Here is an 18294-nt window from a genome sequence, read left to right on the forward strand (position 1 = left end):
ACTTATTGTACAGCATGGGGGTCATATCCTATTTACACAGAGTGGATATTTTCTGGGCTTGCTGTCAAATTATATATGTATTAGAATGGAGAGGATTCATTTGGCTTGTTGAGAGATGAAATATTTAGACAAGAGCGAATCTGAAGCTAAATGCCATCTGTGCCTCCAGTGTTCCCTACAGGAGTCGAAGTCAATTTCTGTTTATGAGTCGTCGAATGTTGTGTGTATGGTAGGGAGAGTCAACAGGATGGTTAGATTAGCTAAATGCTACTGACGCGCTGAGCGAGGCTAATCCATAGTGGCAGTGGATACATACATAGAGCAAGAGAGTCACGTCCTCCTGTACCCCAGTAAACACAAATCTACTCATTATGGACACGCTAAACAATTCATTAGCCCCTGCACGAATTGAGATTAAAAGGCACACGTCAAGCTGGGTTTCATAGAATCTCTGGTCATGTTTATCGTGCGTCTATACTGTGCAGACAGAACGGTCGCAAGGGAAAAAAACAGAAATCCAACCGTTAATTTCAACACATTTTCAGACTGGCCGAGTATTTTTTTTTTTCAATCATTTATCATGCTGACTGGTATGGCGGACTGATGGGGTTCTGGCCTGAGAGAGGCTCAACACGCAAGGTGGCAAAATGCTTGTTAGCATAAATGACAGCTGCAATATTATTTAAATGTAGTGGAGCCCTAGGTGCCCAGCGGCTATACTGCTGCTAAAGTACATGAGGAGATCTGCTAAATCAGACGGATGAATTGTGTTCAAGTGAAGATTGAAATATTCAGTTTTGAAATTTTTTTGGGATCATGTCAAATAAATAGTTAAAAAACAAATACATTTGGGCGACTCGTTTGAGATCAAATAAAAGCTTCATTACTCTTCTTTTAACTTTATACTTTTGACAATAATAATAACATGAGTTTTGTTTTATTCCTGACCTCTGGGACTCATTGTCTTGTGAATAAATACTCCTTATTCAAGGCTTCCCCTTAATCACTATTTCTGAGCTTTAGGCTACAGTTTCCCACACTCCGTGAATCGAATATCCTGACATCTGAGCTAGTTTCATTTAGTGAATTCACTTTACTAAGTGGATGTTAATTTCTGAATATTTTATCACATATGAAGAGCAGCTTTTGTAACTCATTAAAATCAGATTTCCAAAAGTGATATTGATCCCACTTGTCCTTTTTCTAAAGCTTTGAAAAGCTGTTATTAAATGGAAAGTTTATTTAATACGTTCACACCAAAAATAAGAAAAACTTTTAGGTTGCCAGTTTGCAGAATATCCTCCTCCTGCATTTACCACTAGCTCTTAAATTACTCAAAAATATGATTTTATTCACAAGTAATGGCTTCACAAACACAACCATTAATTAAACCTACATGTATAAACCTTTTATATACTATCTATAGTATGAACCCTTCATAATGGGTGCCTTTAAAGAGTTTAGCACAACATCATCTTACTTGTAGCCTGATTTGCTCATGGTAATACCAGTGCAACCTTTCTTCAGAGACCATGTTCAAACAGCTTGATGAGGGGCCGCTTTTCAGTGTGTTGGCAGGCACAAGATGCGTGTTAGAAACTGAATGAAAGAAAATGTCACCCTGAGAAGAGGCTATGCTTGATTGCGCCGGGATTGATCAGTGGTTGATGCTCACAAGAGCATTTGATTTGACGTCTCGGCTTCAACACTCAAATCGCCCCTGCATTCAAATTTGACTCCTTCCACGACCTGATCCACAGTTATTTTCCTTGTCTAGGATTAGATTACCCTGATAACTGACAAGCAGTTGTCTGTATAATGATAATTGCTCTGTATGACTCTCATCTTCAAATCATCTGAACTCAGAACTTTGCTAATTGTTTTCCAAATTAAAATTTTCTGGAAGAAGTTTCATGACCAAAAATAATTGACCCAAGAAGATATATTGGGGAACCTTTTTTTTGCGGGACAGGGCTGAGACAAGTGCAGGCCATGCTATTTTTCCTGACCTTGACGTGTGGTTTGTCCGTCCCTTCGGTATTTTGCATGACGCAGAGGTTAAATGAGATGAACAGCGTTATGGGACTTTCATGCAGACGAGGTCGTTGCAAGGCAGGGTGGTGCTAGGTCGGTTAAATAAACAAATAAAATGTCTTTTTGACGTTTCATAGAAGCAGCTCTGCTTTTTGCTCAAAATGAGCAATGATAGTAGTCTTGTCAACAGACCTCAGTTGCCGTAAGGGGAGAGTCAGTCACATGTGTATGCCCTTTCAATGAAGGTTGAAGAGCAGAGTGCCTTTGTAGTTCTAACAGGAAGCCGTTTTCAAATGGTAAAACTGTCAATGACAAACTCATTTAATTGCAAAAATACAAATCATAAAATTTCATAAACAAGTATACGCCAAAAGGTGCTGTTAAAATGGGTTAATTACAGGTACAATTGATTGACAAAAATATTTATGTGGCAGAATAAATAAATACTGTGAGAATCAGAGTAGTAAATCAAATAAACTTGCAAATAAAGTCCACAGAAGTCAATAAAGCGTAAAAATATCAACAGTTCTATATACAGCATATTTGCTAGATAGAGAGATATTGGCGAGTATTCTGACGATGATTTCAACATTTAGCCCAAGCCTGCCACGTTTGCTCTATGCCATCTTTACCTGAGCAATTTTCGTAATGCAGTACTGTGATTAGTAAAAGACAATTATTGCGACTGGCTGAGAGGATAATGACTCATCAGCACAGCCCTCCAATTCAAACTCCACTTCAGGGCGCATAGGACGCTGCTCCTGACGGGTGCGCATGGAAACGCCCTCATTGACCTCACAAATGAGACCGAGTGCTGAGCTTTAGTCTTTGTGATTGCATGGCAACAATGGAGCCCTTTAATGTGAAATGTCTGTTATTTTCCCAGGAACAAGATGGCATTGTGCTGTGAGTGTTAGCACTGATCACAGCTCTCTACTTTAACTAAAGATGGTTGGAATTAACTCATTTGCAGTGTGGCATGTTAATGCCTGCAGAGCTTTTTAGAGTGAAGTAAAATCACTACGATATATGGCTGCAGTTAACAGCTAACATACAAGTGTATAATTAGATTTTAAATATGTATAAATACCTCAGCATGTAATGTCTTTACTTTATTTGACTTTCAGCTTATTTAAATGTTAATAGGTAAACTACTTTCTCAATCAGTGCTGTTTGCAGTCTTAGCTTATTTATTCATCACAGGCACAGCCACACTTTTTATTCCTGCTGTTATCATTATTATGTTATTACTTACTCCCTCTTCTCTAATGGTCAGTGTGCTTTTCAAACAGCCTGTTCTCTCACCGCAGTTGGCAGATTTGCCAAATGTAATGTCCTCGAGCGCATTGACCACTTACTGATCCCACTACTTTAAATTTTATGTAGGCAGGTCTTGGTTGGATGGGTGTGTGTTACACAAGGTTTATATCCATCAAAAGGCCACACGTGTGTGTGTTGGTGATCATCGACTGTGGAACAACCGTGCTCTGCCCTCCCAGAGTCCAGCCGGGCTCCCCTGTGACAGGGCTGAAATGGAAGTGTACTGCGGGTCAGAATGGGGCTGTAATTATTTCCTCACTTCATTAAGTGCGAGTAAACCATCACACTCAGCACTGCAGCTAATGCGATGCCCATGTGGCATTGTAATGCTCTCTAAATGAATGCCCCCTTCGACAGCCCAGGGCCTAGCGGGCAGCAGATTACTGCAGGGTTAGCCCCAACAATGCTCAGCCCTCAAGCTGCAGAAGCATTCAATATAAGGCATATACAACCCAGCCGAATATAGTGCGGGCACCACCTCACTGAATCAAAGTGGAGTGCTTTCAAATGGCATTTACATTTAATTTATGACGGGTAATGTGCTCTTTATAACTCCCACTACTTGCCCTATTATAGTCGCCTACTGTCGGTGCTGCTGCTGGATTTTGACATTTGTTTTAGAGCCATTTTGCCATTTCACTTTTTTCCTCCCCCTTGCACCTGTGATGTTTTTCTAGGTGACACTACAGTTGAGGAGACGTACGACAGGATGTATACTGTCACCAGTCGGGTAAGATTTTCTGTCACCAAAGAGGATGATGGAGTGCCGGTGGACTGCGTCATTGACCACCCAGCTGCAAAGGACCTTCTGGCTCAAAGACACTTGGAAGTGCTATGTGAGTAAAACTAGCACTTGTTTAAGCCTAGAACAACAAGGTCTCAGGGACAGTGTCACAGAGTCTCTTTGCTTCTGTTTTCACACTTCTGACGATTTAAAGGTTGATCCTACTTACACTCACAACATAGTTTTTTGAAGTAAAAAAATAAATAAAGATCATCAAGTATTTAGACAATTCTTAACTTTGGGAAACTGTCAAAAGAGTATGCAGGATAAAACTGCACAGCTAGTAGTAACTAATATTGACACACTTGGTGTGGGTATAATTATTTTATATTTTAAAGGAGAATATTTCCTTTAATGTGGCTTTTGGGATCATCCTAACTTTGCACTCAGATTCAGTTGAAAAAGACATTTGTGATTTACATGAATTTAAAAATGCTTGTCTCTAAGTCAGACCGAAAGTAAACATGTGAAGCAGCTACCTGGATTGACCTATGTACTTGTTTTGCCCAAGTTTTAATATTTAAGGCAAGATTTATAGATCCACAATGGCAAATTACAGGAAATTCGCCAGGTTGTAAATAAAGAGGAAATTCCCTTTAAATAGTACCTGTGCACCATATTTTTTTCATTAGAGTGACCTTTGTCTGTGACCTTTGGATAATGCAGTCCTGGTATTCTAATCTTACAGCCCACAGGTATCCTGGCCCATGGGATAGCGTCACAACAAGGGTTGAAAAAAACCCACTTTTTCTCTGGTGTCAAATGATGTTTAGGTTTTCTTTGAATGGTGCATTGATTGAAGAAGTCATACATGCTGCCTAACACTGTAAAACGCCAAACAAAGGTTAAGGTACACTTTGGTAGTCTGTGTGGAATAACAATTTCTTTCAGGTAGAAAGCTCCTGTTTTTTATGACCTTTCAAGGAAAAAAGACAAAGCTTGACTGGAACCGCTTGACATTTTATTAATCTTTAGCTAGCATTAATAAGAAAGAATAAAAATATGTTTGCTTTTAGGTAACTGTCGTAGACTGACTGGATGTCAGAGCACACATACATTAATCTTTCATCCTTCTCTATGTTTCACTTTTGGGAATTTAGCTTTATACTTTAGAGCCCATCAATCGTTTAACTTTTTTGCTTTAAAGATTTGTTACAGCGTGTGACACTTTTCTTTTCAGATAAACCAGAGGTGAAGATTGTGGTGACATATCCTGAAGGTTTAACCAGAGAGGGTGACAGTCTAGATTTGACGTGTATCGCTGAAGGAAAACCACAGTGAGTAATTCACGCATATGGATGCACTTCAGCACTTCAAGACACATGGAACGGCAACAATCAAAACGTTTTATTCTGCTCTTTACCAGTCAGACTCCCAAACCGACAACACCTATGGACCAATTTTTTAATAATCTTAGTGTGCCTGCAATTGGACACAACCTAGATTCACCATTGGTGCTACAGGAAATAGTTGATGCGTTAAGTTCAATGCAAAGTAACAAAGCCCCTGTCAAGGTCTTAGCGAAGGTGCTAGCAACTTGTCTCGAGGCAGTTTTGCTGGACATCGTCTCGAAGGAGCAGACAGTATTCATTAAAGGGCGTCATTCTTCAATATCCGAACATTAATAAACATAATTTATTCGACCCCAACCTCTAAACGTCCTGAAGTTGTAATATCGCTAGATGCCGAAAAGGCCTATGATCAAGTAGAATGGCTGTATTCATTTGTACAGGGCTGCCCCTTAAGTCCTTTTATTTGCCCCAGCTATCGAGCCCCTATCCATAGCCCTGGGCTCTTCCCCCCTACTTCAAGGAATCTATCGCGAAGGAATCGAACATCATGTGTCATTATATGCGGATGACCTCTTGCTCTATGTCGCTAATCCTGCCACGGCTATTTCATCTGTTATCTCTATTCTTAATGAATTTGGCTCTTTTTCTGGGTATAAGCTTAATCTGCAGAAAAGTGAGTGTTTCCCCCTTAACATCCCCCCCTCGGACCCCCAGCAGTTGAATTTGCCATTTAGTATTATCCACTCAGGGTTTAAATATTTAGGGGTCAATATCACTCCGTCCATCTCAGCTCTTCTGGCTGCAAATTTCATCCCCCTAATTAACCAGACTAAATCTGATTTTCAGAGATGGGGTAACCTCCTTCTGACGCTGACAGGAAGAATTTATTCTGTGAAGATGACAATTTTACCCCGATTTCTTTACTTATTCCAATCCATTCCAATATTTTTACCAAAATCCTTTCAATCCTTGAACAAGCTTATTCATTTTGGGCAAAACACCCAAGAATAAGTATAGGAACATACTAGAAATTAGTCAATTTGGAGGGGGCCTTGCCCTGTCAAACTTTATGTACTACTACTGGTCAGCTAATATTAAAAAACTATTGTTCTGGTTCCATGCTGTTAACACCTCTTGGGGGTCCATTGAATCAAAGTCTTGTTTGTCAACATCTCTCTCAGCGCTGCTGTGTTCCCCTCTTACAACTGTCCCGTCCAAGTACACCAAAAACCCAATTGTGTTGGCTTCCCTTAAGATCTGGTATCAGTTCCGGCGCCATTTCAAATTCTTATCCTCGTCTATACTTGCTCCCATAGTTGGTAACCACCTATTTCCCCCTACTTTAGATGCACCATTTTCTCTGTGGAAAGCAAAAGGCAGTAATTGCCTCTTGGATTTATATGAAAATTGAGTTTTTTTTACAGTTTTACAGATCTGGTTAAAAAATGTGGCTTGCCATGTTCACATTTCTTTCGTTACTTACAAATAAGACACTTCATTTGCACGCAGTATCCTTAATTTCCCTCACCACCCCCCACTTTGCCCTGGGAGGAATTGCTTAAATTAAGTCCCAATCAGAAAGCTCTTATATCCCGGGTATATAGCGGTCTCATGTCGCTCAATAACAAACCTGTGCTCAAAGCTAGGGTTGCATGGGAAAAAGAATTAAATGTGGATTTCACAGATGACTGGTGGGTTAAGGCAATCGATAGAATGAGCTCAACATCATCCTGTGCTCGTCTAGGGCTCATACAGTTTAAGGTATTTCATAGAACCCACTTTTCCAAAGCCAAATCGGCAGAGATATACCCTGACGTAGATAATAGTTGCAACCGTGGCTTTGCTCCGGCTGACCACAGTCATATGTTTTTTCTCTGTCCGAGACTGAAATTTTTTTGGTGTTCTGTCTTCAAAACACTGTCTGACGTCCTGCAGCTAAATCTTCAGCAATGTCCTTTGTCAGCCATTTTTGGGGTCCCCCTGGTGCCTTCTGCCTACTGAATACCGCAAGCAGATGAATACCGGAGAATAATATTTTTTGAGTCGAAGTCTCCCAAGTCCCCTGTCGTCTTCCTGGTTGAGTGATGTTATGTCTTTTATTAAACGTGAAAAAATTAAATATTTTATATAGAGGTTGTATTAACACATTTGATTGTAGGTGGAACCCTTTTATTTTTTATTTTAATAAGCTTAGGTCTCTCCCCATTTGTTAGTAATGTCTGTATTTGTTATATCTATCTTGTACTTTTTTTTCACTATGTTTTTTTATTTTTTATTTTATTTATTTATTTCCAAGGACTGTGTGGGGTAGGTGGGGGTTGTGATTGTTTGTTTAAAAAAAATTAAATAAAAAATAAAATAGTTTATGGAAAAAAAAGACACATGGAACGTTAGTTAGTTATTTAGTCAGTTTATTTCATTACTAAACAGCTAGGCTTATGACGGAATGGCTGTATCAATACACCGCGTACAACACCAGAGCAACACATAAAGGAAATAAGTGCAAAGAAGAAAACATACACATACAGTACCAGGCAGACTCCACAATAAAACCGACTTTTGTTTGTGAATAAACTCAAGTTCGGTTTAGTTTCATACTTTTCTCTTTGTATCCCCTTTCCAAGCATTCCCCGTAACCTTTACATGTCATTTGTACCATTCAAATGTTACGAGTAGTTAGCATGCTGAATATATAATTAATTTCTTTTAGACAGGGGTCTGCCGACGGGCCCTTGTCAGACAATCTCAGATATGACCTTTAATTTCAGATTTCTAGCGCAATAGACAGACTCCTGAGTGATGCGTGTGGTATTTATGCTCTCCAGTCCCCATCAGATCAACTGGCTGAGAGTAGACGAGGAGGTGCCACCTCACGCTGTGGTCACCGGCTCTGACCTCTACATCGAGAACCTCAACAAGTCTTACAACGGCACCTATCGCTGTGTGGCGTCCAATGCTGTGGGAGAGGCCTACGATGACTACATCCTCTATGTATATGGTTGGTATATCACCCTTCCTTGCATTTGATACTGAAATGCCTCCATCATTATTATTTTTTTTCATACGGAGGCTCCGTGGATGTGACGTGACTTCCGGTTGGCACTGGATTGCGGCTCAGAATCACCCAAATAGCATGTTGATTTCAACACAAAAAATCTGGGCTGGATGTCGTAGACATCTGGGTATTTTTCAGCATACTAAATCGGACCACAAGAATTGGGACATCCTAAATCTTTTTTTCTACCATACTAAATAGCAGAAAGTATGGGGATTGGAACGCAGCCCCAATGTAGTTTGTATACTTTAAAGCCAACAGTAACTTTGTCAGTGGGTGGAATTGTATTAAAACTATAAGGGTTTACTACTGCATCCATGCCACAAATAGAATCCCATTTCAAACCTATGTGAAATCACTGATGGTGGCTGCAGTTGATGAATCCTATAGAGCTGCAAATTTGACTTTAGGATGTGAGGAGCCACACTGTACTATATCAATGCATGATGGGTTTTGAACCATACAGAGTGGAAAGCAATGGATAAAGTGGCTGTTGACTTTGGCGTGTCAGAAACTCAGGAACTGAGAGTTTTTTTTATGGTCGATTTATATTTTTCGCCGCAACAGTTTGTGCAGCAGAGTAGAAAATGAATCAGGTCTGGCCCTCATGACCCTCAAGACCATGTCTGCAAACCACAGCAGTGCTATCACACACCATTTACAGTCTGTGATCACTCAATATTCATTCATTTCCCCAAACTGGAACCATGTCATCACATCCTTTTCAGGGACCAAGTACGGGGCAATTTTGTGAGACAGAAGTGTAATGTGATTGGAAAAGGCTCATTTAATTTCTTGCCAAATGTTAGATGATAATATTAATAGGCCTACTGCTCTCATCCCTGCATGTTAAATATGAAGCTGGAGCCAGTGGGCAGTTAGCTTAGAATACATACGGGAAACAGGGGTAAACAGCCGGCTAGGCTTTTTTTTCTAAAGTTAAGAAAATCTGCCTACCAGCTTCTCTAAAGCTCACACATAAATGTGTTATATCTTGTTTGCTCAATGTGCACATAAACCAGATTAGGCTGATTTTGTTACCTTTGGACATAGTAGACTTGATAGCTCCCTACCCATTTCCATTATTTAGGCTATAAGCTAAGCTTAACAGCTGTTGGCCTTATCTTCATATCTACGGAAATGACGGATGTGAAATTGATATCAATCTTAGTAATAAACTCTTAGCAAGAAAGCTACACGTTAAACAATGTATTAATAAAACAAAAAAAAATATCATAAGATTGGGGACTACACCTATGCTAACAGTAAAGCTATATACTTCATATTTTCTACGATAATCATTTTTGGGATTTGGCTCTGTTGACTTACATGAAAGTAGGTGGAATTTCAATGTGTTCTTCAGCCAACCAGTAAAGGGCAATAGAGGGGACCATGTCCCAGTGGACCGGACTTTAAATGCCGAGGACACTTTTTTCCACTTGGTTTGAAGCTCTCTTCCACTGAAGCTTCTCCTTTTAACCTTAAAGGGTCATACCACTGTAATAGCAATTGTTGTGTGCTTTGCTTGTTTCTTTTCAATACATCACAATCCACAATACAACAACATTCATTAGAACAGATAAAACCAATAGGAGGCAAAAAAGCCCAATGAATTCACACGGTTGCAATCACACATTACCTGAGTAAAGTGTTTTTGGCTGTTTAAAGGTGCACCAGGCATTGTTGCACTTGAATCCCCTGAGGAGGAAACAACAGGAGGCAACGTTTTGACATTTTGATAAAGGAGAAGGACTCCATGGTTAGAAATCATGCAACGTGACGTAAGAGAAGTAAACATTCCTCGGACCTAAATTTCCTATTCTTGGGGCCTGGCACTGGGTCTGAGAACGAAGGGAGAATAAATATGCAGCGGGTGCATCTATTGTTGGTGTGTTTAGCTTTCTCTCCTTAGAGCCCTTGCTCCCTGCTGTTTAGAAGAGGGTTTTGCATTTCTCTCCCAAGTTTCGATTTGTTTCTGCCTGTGTGCCAAGAAAACTGCCTGCCAGTGACCAATCCCCCGAAAACAGGATTAAGGAAGAATCTTCTGTAGAGGCTCTAAAGTAATATGTACAAAAAATGTATTCATGCATCTCTAGTCTGAAATTCATATGTTAGAACTGATAGTATTTTTTACTTATAAATATTAAGTTATGTAAGGCTTTATGCAATATTTTGTGTATATATTATATATATTACCTGTTGGCACGTTAGAATGCGAACTGGCCTGCTAAAACTAACTGAAGTACAATATTTATGTCTAGAGGTCTATCGAAATCATAGCAAATCTCACAATGCCTGTACTGAAGTCCCCCTCCGCTTAAAAGTGTGTTCTGTCTCATCGTAGCTTCACTTGGATGTTTGACCTTCACTGTGCAGAATGATGTATGTGCCGGGTTTGACACTAGAAAGCTGTTTTCACATATATCTGCTGAAGAGGGGGAAAGTTTCTCTGTGCTCACCTTTGATCTGAGCTGTAGACTTGTATGTAGGAGCATTGTTCTGTGATATCCCAACTGCAGTATGCAACTGAAACAGGACGTGATGTAAAAGCTTGGCTCACACACACACACACACACACACACACACACACACACTGCGAATGGACTACAATAGTTAAGTATAGGAGACATGTTGGACCAGCAATTAAACTTTTAAACAAACAATATTTGCATATTCATTCACTTAATGTGGGCTTCTTTTTAATGACTGAGAAATAGTGGATGTAATATAAAGAAACAAACCCAACATAATGAAACATTCAACCCCTGGTGGGTCATGCTATTGTACAAAAGCAAGTCGTCATATAATATTTGTCACACGTTGATGCAGATTGTTTGATTTGCCCAAATAACACACATCTTTTTAAGCTAACGTGCTGCCAAAGCAGCAGGATTGGATGAGAGGAACTGAGTGTTGTGCTGAAAGCAAAGCTTGTTGTTGAAAATGGGCTCATTGTGGATGTTGTGAGAGAGACCGATTGCGGTGATATTGTTTTGATTATTACTCAGTCTGCTTGTTTAGGTCGCGTTGACAGCTATGAACTGCGTTTGAAAAAAACAGCAATACATTTTATTTTAGTTTCGTACGTCAAATTATATGGCAGTTGCTGAACATGAGCATTTTTGAATATAAATGCATTTGTAATGGTTTTTAACGTCAATGCCATTTCACCAATTGTAGGGGCGAGCAGTGAATAGGATTTTAATGGCAGGGGACAAGTTCTTCGCCAGAGGCGTCATAAAAGCTGTCAGACTGAGGGAAAATTAAAGAAAGAGAACAGGGAGTTCAGGACTAGTGCAGAAAAACCTGGGACTTACTTGTTAATACATAAAACTTGCTGCCTCTTGAATGTTTTAGTGGATAGCTGTTGTGGATGTCTCCTGGGAGAATAACTTTGCGGGATTTCAGGAATGTCTTCAAACTAATCCAAAATCTCTTTCAAGCACAAACAGACCCACTCTGGAATTCAAGTCATTCATTGTTGAATTATTTTTCGATCGCATGAGAGACTCCCAGCATGCAGCTAATGGAACATACACAGATTTTTCCCAGCACTGTATTGATGCTCAGCAGTTCTGTAGGTTGGTTGATGTTCATAGAAGTGCGTTTATCCTACTGGCTGACACGTCTGACTTTGTCACTGTGACATAGGGTTTCCTGTGACTCTCATAACTCCACCGCCCTGCATGGTTATTCATCATCGTGCTCTGCCAGGCAGATGATGACATCTGCTTGTTCCCAATGGGCCCATAATGATCACTCCCAAACAAAAGGACAGCATATGCCGGCAAATAGCTCACTCAAGGCAGACTTATTCAAGCTATCAAGACTGAGATTTATCTTGTGTCCTGTTTGATTGGGTTTATTTGGAAAGTTGAAAAAAGCTTGCTTGTTTTGTTGCACCCTTAGACCCTTAAGGTAATAATGAAATATTCTAAAAGCTCAAAAAGTTTCCGCTGATTTGCCTGCAGGCTCTTAAGAACCATTGCATGATGTGTGCGTGTACTGCTGTTAAATTCAAGTATCATTTTATTCAGGCTGCACCCAATAACACTTGGATTAATCAATGCACAAATGAAAAAGTCCACTATCCTTTCAACCTACAGTATATTGGTAATAAGTGTTTTTATGTGTGGCCATGGCATCTTCAATTTGTAACTTCCTATCCACACATTTAACCAATTTCCATAAATGCCATCTCTCTGGAAGCTCAATGACTTCAGCTGGCTATAATGAGACACAGGAGATTGGTAAAAGGTGCTCATAACCTTGTGTAATTATGTCTGCGACTCCCACTCCTCTTTTCTGGAGGATTTAATGCCACACAAAATCATGTTGTGTTCCATGTGAGGATGTGTTGTCCCAGACTAATCATGCTTGCTACAGTGTCTTAATGAGTGTGTCTTTCTGCAACATAGATTGTCCTCATATAGCACAAGAACCTTGTGTTATATTTGTGTATCAAGAGTTCAAACGTTTTATTAATGCACCGCTCAGATACCGCCCACTTACTTCAGTCTCACATTTTTTTCTTAAAAAATTACCATTTTCTTCTCATATGTGGCACTTTTACTGTTTTGTTTTGTTTTGTTTTGTAATTTATGAGCTCCAGTTAAAGCCATCACACGCCTGTCAAAAGAAATATTTTTGTTTAACCAACTGCATGCAACACCTAGCTTTATTTTAATGAGTTGTTTATGTTCTTGAGAAATATTTGCTCATGCTTTGTTATTATTATTGATAGAGCCCAGCTGAATTGTCCATCAATTCTCTCCCATCCTGCCTTCCACAGTCTGCGGGTGGTAGTCCTTCGGGCTCTTCCTTTTTCAAAAAGACGTATGACCTTTCCATGCGCGACAGCACAGACGGGTGTGAGACCGATGTAAATCCACATCAAATCAAGTCCTATTGTGGCGCATGTATTGTAGGTGGCCGGTCGAAACAGGCTGAGAAAGAGGCTTGTCATGCTGTTCTCCACGCAGGCGTGTGTCTATAGCAGGCTGTGAATTGTGCCTGCTGGCTGCTGTGCGGAGTGGGAGTGAGCTGGCCAGACAGAGGGGCCTTCCTCTCAGTGACCTGGTGCTATAACTCACACATACTGCCTGTTGGCAGGAGAACAACGTCGCCTTCACCGCCGTGGTTTAGCCCACAGTTGACTTTGTGACCTATAAATCTTCCATGGACAAGAAGTCAAAGATTCACAAGCCACTGGACATTCGGGGTTTATCCGGGTTTTGACATAACATGAGCAGACAGTACTCACAGGTCTCCCTGTTCTTATGAAAGGCTGTTGTAAAAGTGTGCTTGTCAATCACACTGATTTTATTGAATGTGCGGCATACTGAGGAACAACTTCAAACACATCAGCTTGTAGATTAATATTTTAAAATAATAATAATAATAATAATAATAATAATAATAATAATAATAATAATAATAATAATAATAATAATAATAATAATAATAATAATAATAATAATAATAATAATAATAATAATAATAATAATAATATACAGGGTAATACAACCTCTTTTACAGACATTTGGTTTTACAAAGAGTTGTTCTGGAGAACACGGGTACAACCTAATGCAAAAGTAGGCAAGAGAAAACAAATAGACAAAAGAAGAAAAAAATAAAAAATTCTATTCCCTTCTGTCGTGTCCCGGCAGACAGGTTTAAGCAGGCAAAGATAAACAATTTCTCCTACATTGTTTCACTTTATGGTTACATTTTCTCACATCAAATTCCTCACTGATACAAATTCTCCCTGAAAATATGGCCCCTGCAAAGCGCACTCATATTTCATCCCTCATAATGCTGAGCCCCGAGTCATCCAGCCTGGAAATTGCCCATGGAGAATTCTTGTTCGTCTGGATATTATATGTGCCACATCCTATCCCAGCCTTTGTGAAGACCCTCTTCCCTGAATCGCCAATTTCCCTCTTCCAGACACTGACATTTCAGCTATCAGACTGCCTTCGGTCACAGGGACAGAAATCTAGCCCACCCCCTCTCTTCAAATAGTGTCAGAGCAGAATCTTTTCCTGATACCCTGATACCCCCCTACCACCATCAACACCACCTCCGCCATACACTCCATCCCCGGCGGCAACATTATGCTGTCCTTGATGTTTTATCATTAGTTTGGGAGTGTGTGGTCCCCCACTGCTGTCTTTTGATGGAGTGCAGACAGTAAAGGCATGGAGACAGCCAGCCATTTTCCCCTGCTGCGACTCTCCCACAGCAAGGGGTCGTGCTATCTTTCCCCTGCACCAGAGCCGGGCATATATCCTGATGAGGAAGCTTTCGGTGCTCCTTAGCACCTGAATTGCCCTCCATTTTGTCTTTCTGGTTATTTTGTCTGGGGGTTAGTGACAGGCCTAATCAGTAGTGTCGGGTGGAGGATGATGCTAGGGAGACCACCAGATTATTTTGCAGTTTGACTTAATCATTGAGAGAGGCTGTGGAAAATAGCTATACCTTTCCATGATTGCAAGGGAATGTTATTTATATTAAATTGGAAAAAACTTCCTGTAATGAAATATAACACAACCCTAGCACAGGGAAATGGGATGAGTGTCTGTCCACCACTTCGATTCAGACTGAAATATTTTAACAACTGCTGGATGGCTACATCTTCTACAGACAATCCAAGCAAGTTTGGTGATCCTGACTTCACCTCTAGAGCCACCAGTAGGACATCGCTTTAACGTATCCGGCAAAATATTTAAAAAAATCTACATGATGGCTTGGGACAGGAGTTGTACAGACATCCATGCTTCCCATTATGCTGAATTGTGTAATGAATTTGCTAAATAGTCTTATGAAAGTTAATAAATAAGCAAGGAGATCAGAATGAAGACAGTTAAAAGCGGTTTGTGATGTTTCTGTAACTGAATTATCATGCTGCTACATTAGCAATATCATTGTTTGAGCCTTCTGGCAGATTTCGCCCTTCATCCTCCAGCAGGCAATGGATCAACACAGGTCACTGCAGTTGAAACATTTTGACGGGACATCATAGACTACTGACTGACATATGTTCCTTTTGCTGTAGGAGAAAGGCAAGGGTGATCCAAAACTGCACAGTGTTTTTAAACCCTCCCCCTTAATGAGTGACCCTCCACATCCGCGAGTGTGAGACACTTGGCTTTGACTTTGAGTCTGTTCCCCACAATGGACATTTAAAAAAAAATGTTGCTGAAGGGTATGCGTTGGTTGGATGTGGAAGTGGAATGTTTGCTGCAAATTTGGCCAGATGAAAATATTCAAAATCATTTCAATACACCCATGTATATTAAGACGTGGTGATGTATTGGCAAGAAGTTATCACGCCTATGGCCCGGATCTCTAGGAGCAGTGTGAGTACAGGCCAGCAGGAGAGTTGGGAGGGGGGACAATAGTTCTTAAGCACGGTATGGGGCAACTGGGTCGAGTGTGAGTGAGCCCTAGGTTACATGATGGCAGTGTGTAGGCATCAATTTGGAATTAGGCCAAAATCTGTTCATGCCGCCCTTTGGATGAACTGTTATCACTTGGTGATCACTTAATTTCACGCTGGCGCTATTATCAGTTCAACATTTTAAGTTGTCCAGTACTTTGGTTTATTTATGAAATATAAACGCACACAATCAATTAACATTCCCATCAGCTAATAAGAAGGCCTAGCTATTAGCAAATGAAAGCACACTAACATGCTAACTAATGCTAACATATTAAGTTAACATAGTGACATTGGTAAACATTATACCCGCTGAACATCATCATATTAGCACTGTAAGCATGTTGATACGCTGGTTTAGCTTTGAGCTTAAAGCTGCACTGTGCTAGCAGGTGTTCTTAGCTCACGCCAAAAACTAATACATGTGCATGGGGAGATTTTTATAGCACAGCTTCTCATCTTCAATGACTTTTGTCTCTTTCTTTACTCTTGTCTTCCTTTATTTCTTATACATGTTCTTTTTTTATTTTTATTCTTTTCATCTAGATGCTCCCACTACTACCCCCACACCCACCACGAACCCAGTCAACACGCAAGGTACTGTATGCCCCCACTACTGTCCCTCTCAGCAATCATGTGTGTTTGTGTGTGAGTGCTTGCATGCATGTAAGATAGGGTGAGAGGAAGAACGAGGGCTTGTACCTAAGGCTAAGCGAGAGCGTGGATGGCCAGTTTTAATCAGATAGTGCTGCTGAAAGATGACATTGAAAACAGGCAGCGCGGGGCTGTCAGAGACACCTGCCATAGCCCTTTCCAGTCACATGTTTGATCCGAGAAAACGTAGGCTAGCTTTTGCTGTTCTGATATCTTATCAGCATCTGCAGCTATATCTCAACTGGCCCCTCCATCATAGTATAATGCCCTTTTACATCTCCCATACAAATGCCAGTCACATTTCGTCTTTGCGAGGCCGGAAAACATCAATAACTATTTTCTCAATGGCATGAAATTAATGAAAGACAGTTCATTTACGGTGTTTAGCACAACAACCTGTTGTCATCTTCTGAACGCTCTATTTTATACTTTGATTTACTTCTGTTGCAAATATTAAATTCAATATAAACCTTTTTTGTGTTAGTTTTTTTTAGTTTTTATTTTATTTAAATCACTTTTATTTGAAAAGCACAGCTAAGGCTAGACAGATGGCGAGGCAACCTTGGGAGTTGACATTTGGATATGCCAGAATGTGACATTTCCATACAAAACATATCCTTAAAGAATAGATCGTTTTATCAATAGCCGCTTTGGAGATCCGTCCATTTTAATCCTTTTGTCAAGACTATACTGCAATTCATGTCGTCATAAAAGCATACGGTGGTAGCGTTCACAGAATAAGTTTGAAACTGAGTGTGCATTTGCATCAAAAGCCTCCTTATTCTCATGTGGCAGCTTTCAGATATCATTCATTTATAAAACATTTTAATCAAACAATTGGCTTTTTTAGTGTTTGTTTTAGTGTGCATGTATTAACGTATTAGAAATAAGGTCAATGGTAACACAAATGTCTCTATCTAGTGCACTGTGTTTTCTTAATCTTGATACATAAATTAAAACACTCCTCTCCATTGCATGTTTAAAATGACTTTCTAATGTTTGAAATATATACTTCAAACGTGCTTATTTTCTCTCTCAAATGAAGTCATCATCAGCAGAAAGCCAGTGATCCTGGCTGTGTGGAAACAGCCTCTCATTTGCTCTGGGTGTGGCTCAGCCAAACAGGAAGTTTGCATTCACAAAAGTGGGCATTACTCTGCATTTCTTCGCCTTAAGCCTTTCTTCTCGAAGTTACACTGAGGCAACACCGTCTCCATGTTTTTCTGCTGTAGCATTCCAGTAATTTCAGAAAGACAGGCTTGAAAGAGGATTTACCCTGATTTATGCAGTACATGCTGGGAAGATGTAATTGAGCTTTCTTGCAGTTCACTACTCTTCTAAATACCCTGTCACAGGGGCAATGGTAAGCTGGCTCGCGGTAGATTGCTTTGCACTACCTTAATCAGCATAACAGCACAATATAGCATTTTCCTCTCGCCAGCAGGAAAGTATACAGCAACATTTCTTGTTCATTCATTATAACAACAGTGGATTGGCACAACCACTGGCACCACCAGATGCAATTTTATGTTGTTATTGGGGGGCACTGAACTACGACTTTAAATGATTCTTGTTTTTTTTTCAAGGTCCAATCGGTTCATTTTGGAAGCTTACAGTTATTGGCACACACACACACAAAGAAGAATCTTTTCAAATTTGAAGAGGTTGAGTAATTGGATTTAAACAAATATATATTTTCAGTTGATAACTGTTC

General features: G+C 40.0%; 1 protein-coding gene across 2 annotated transcripts in view; it reads left to right on the plus strand.

The window, feature by feature from the left end:
- The window catches only part of cadm1b (cell adhesion molecule 1b), a gene marked incomplete at its 5' end in the record, with an annotated part of 144899 nt that overhangs the window by 114795 nt on the left and 11810 nt on the right, over positions 1 to 18294 (plus strand). For both annotated transcript variants that reach the window (XM_080025294.1, XM_080025293.1), the window contains 4 exons: positions 4032 to 4190; positions 5319 to 5415; positions 8256 to 8428; positions 16473 to 16523. In XM_080025294.1, coding sequence (XP_079881420.1) covers positions 4032 to 4190; positions 5319 to 5415; positions 8256 to 8428; positions 16473 to 16523 — 480 coding nt within the window. The remainder of the gene's footprint in view (positions 1 to 4031; positions 4191 to 5318; positions 5416 to 8255; positions 8429 to 16472; positions 16524 to 18294) is intronic.

Source organism: Ammodytes marinus, assembly GCF_949987685.1.
Source record: "Ammodytes marinus genome assembly, chromosome: 3".
NCBI lineage: Eukaryota > Metazoa > Chordata > Actinopteri > Uranoscopiformes > Ammodytidae > Ammodytes > Ammodytes marinus.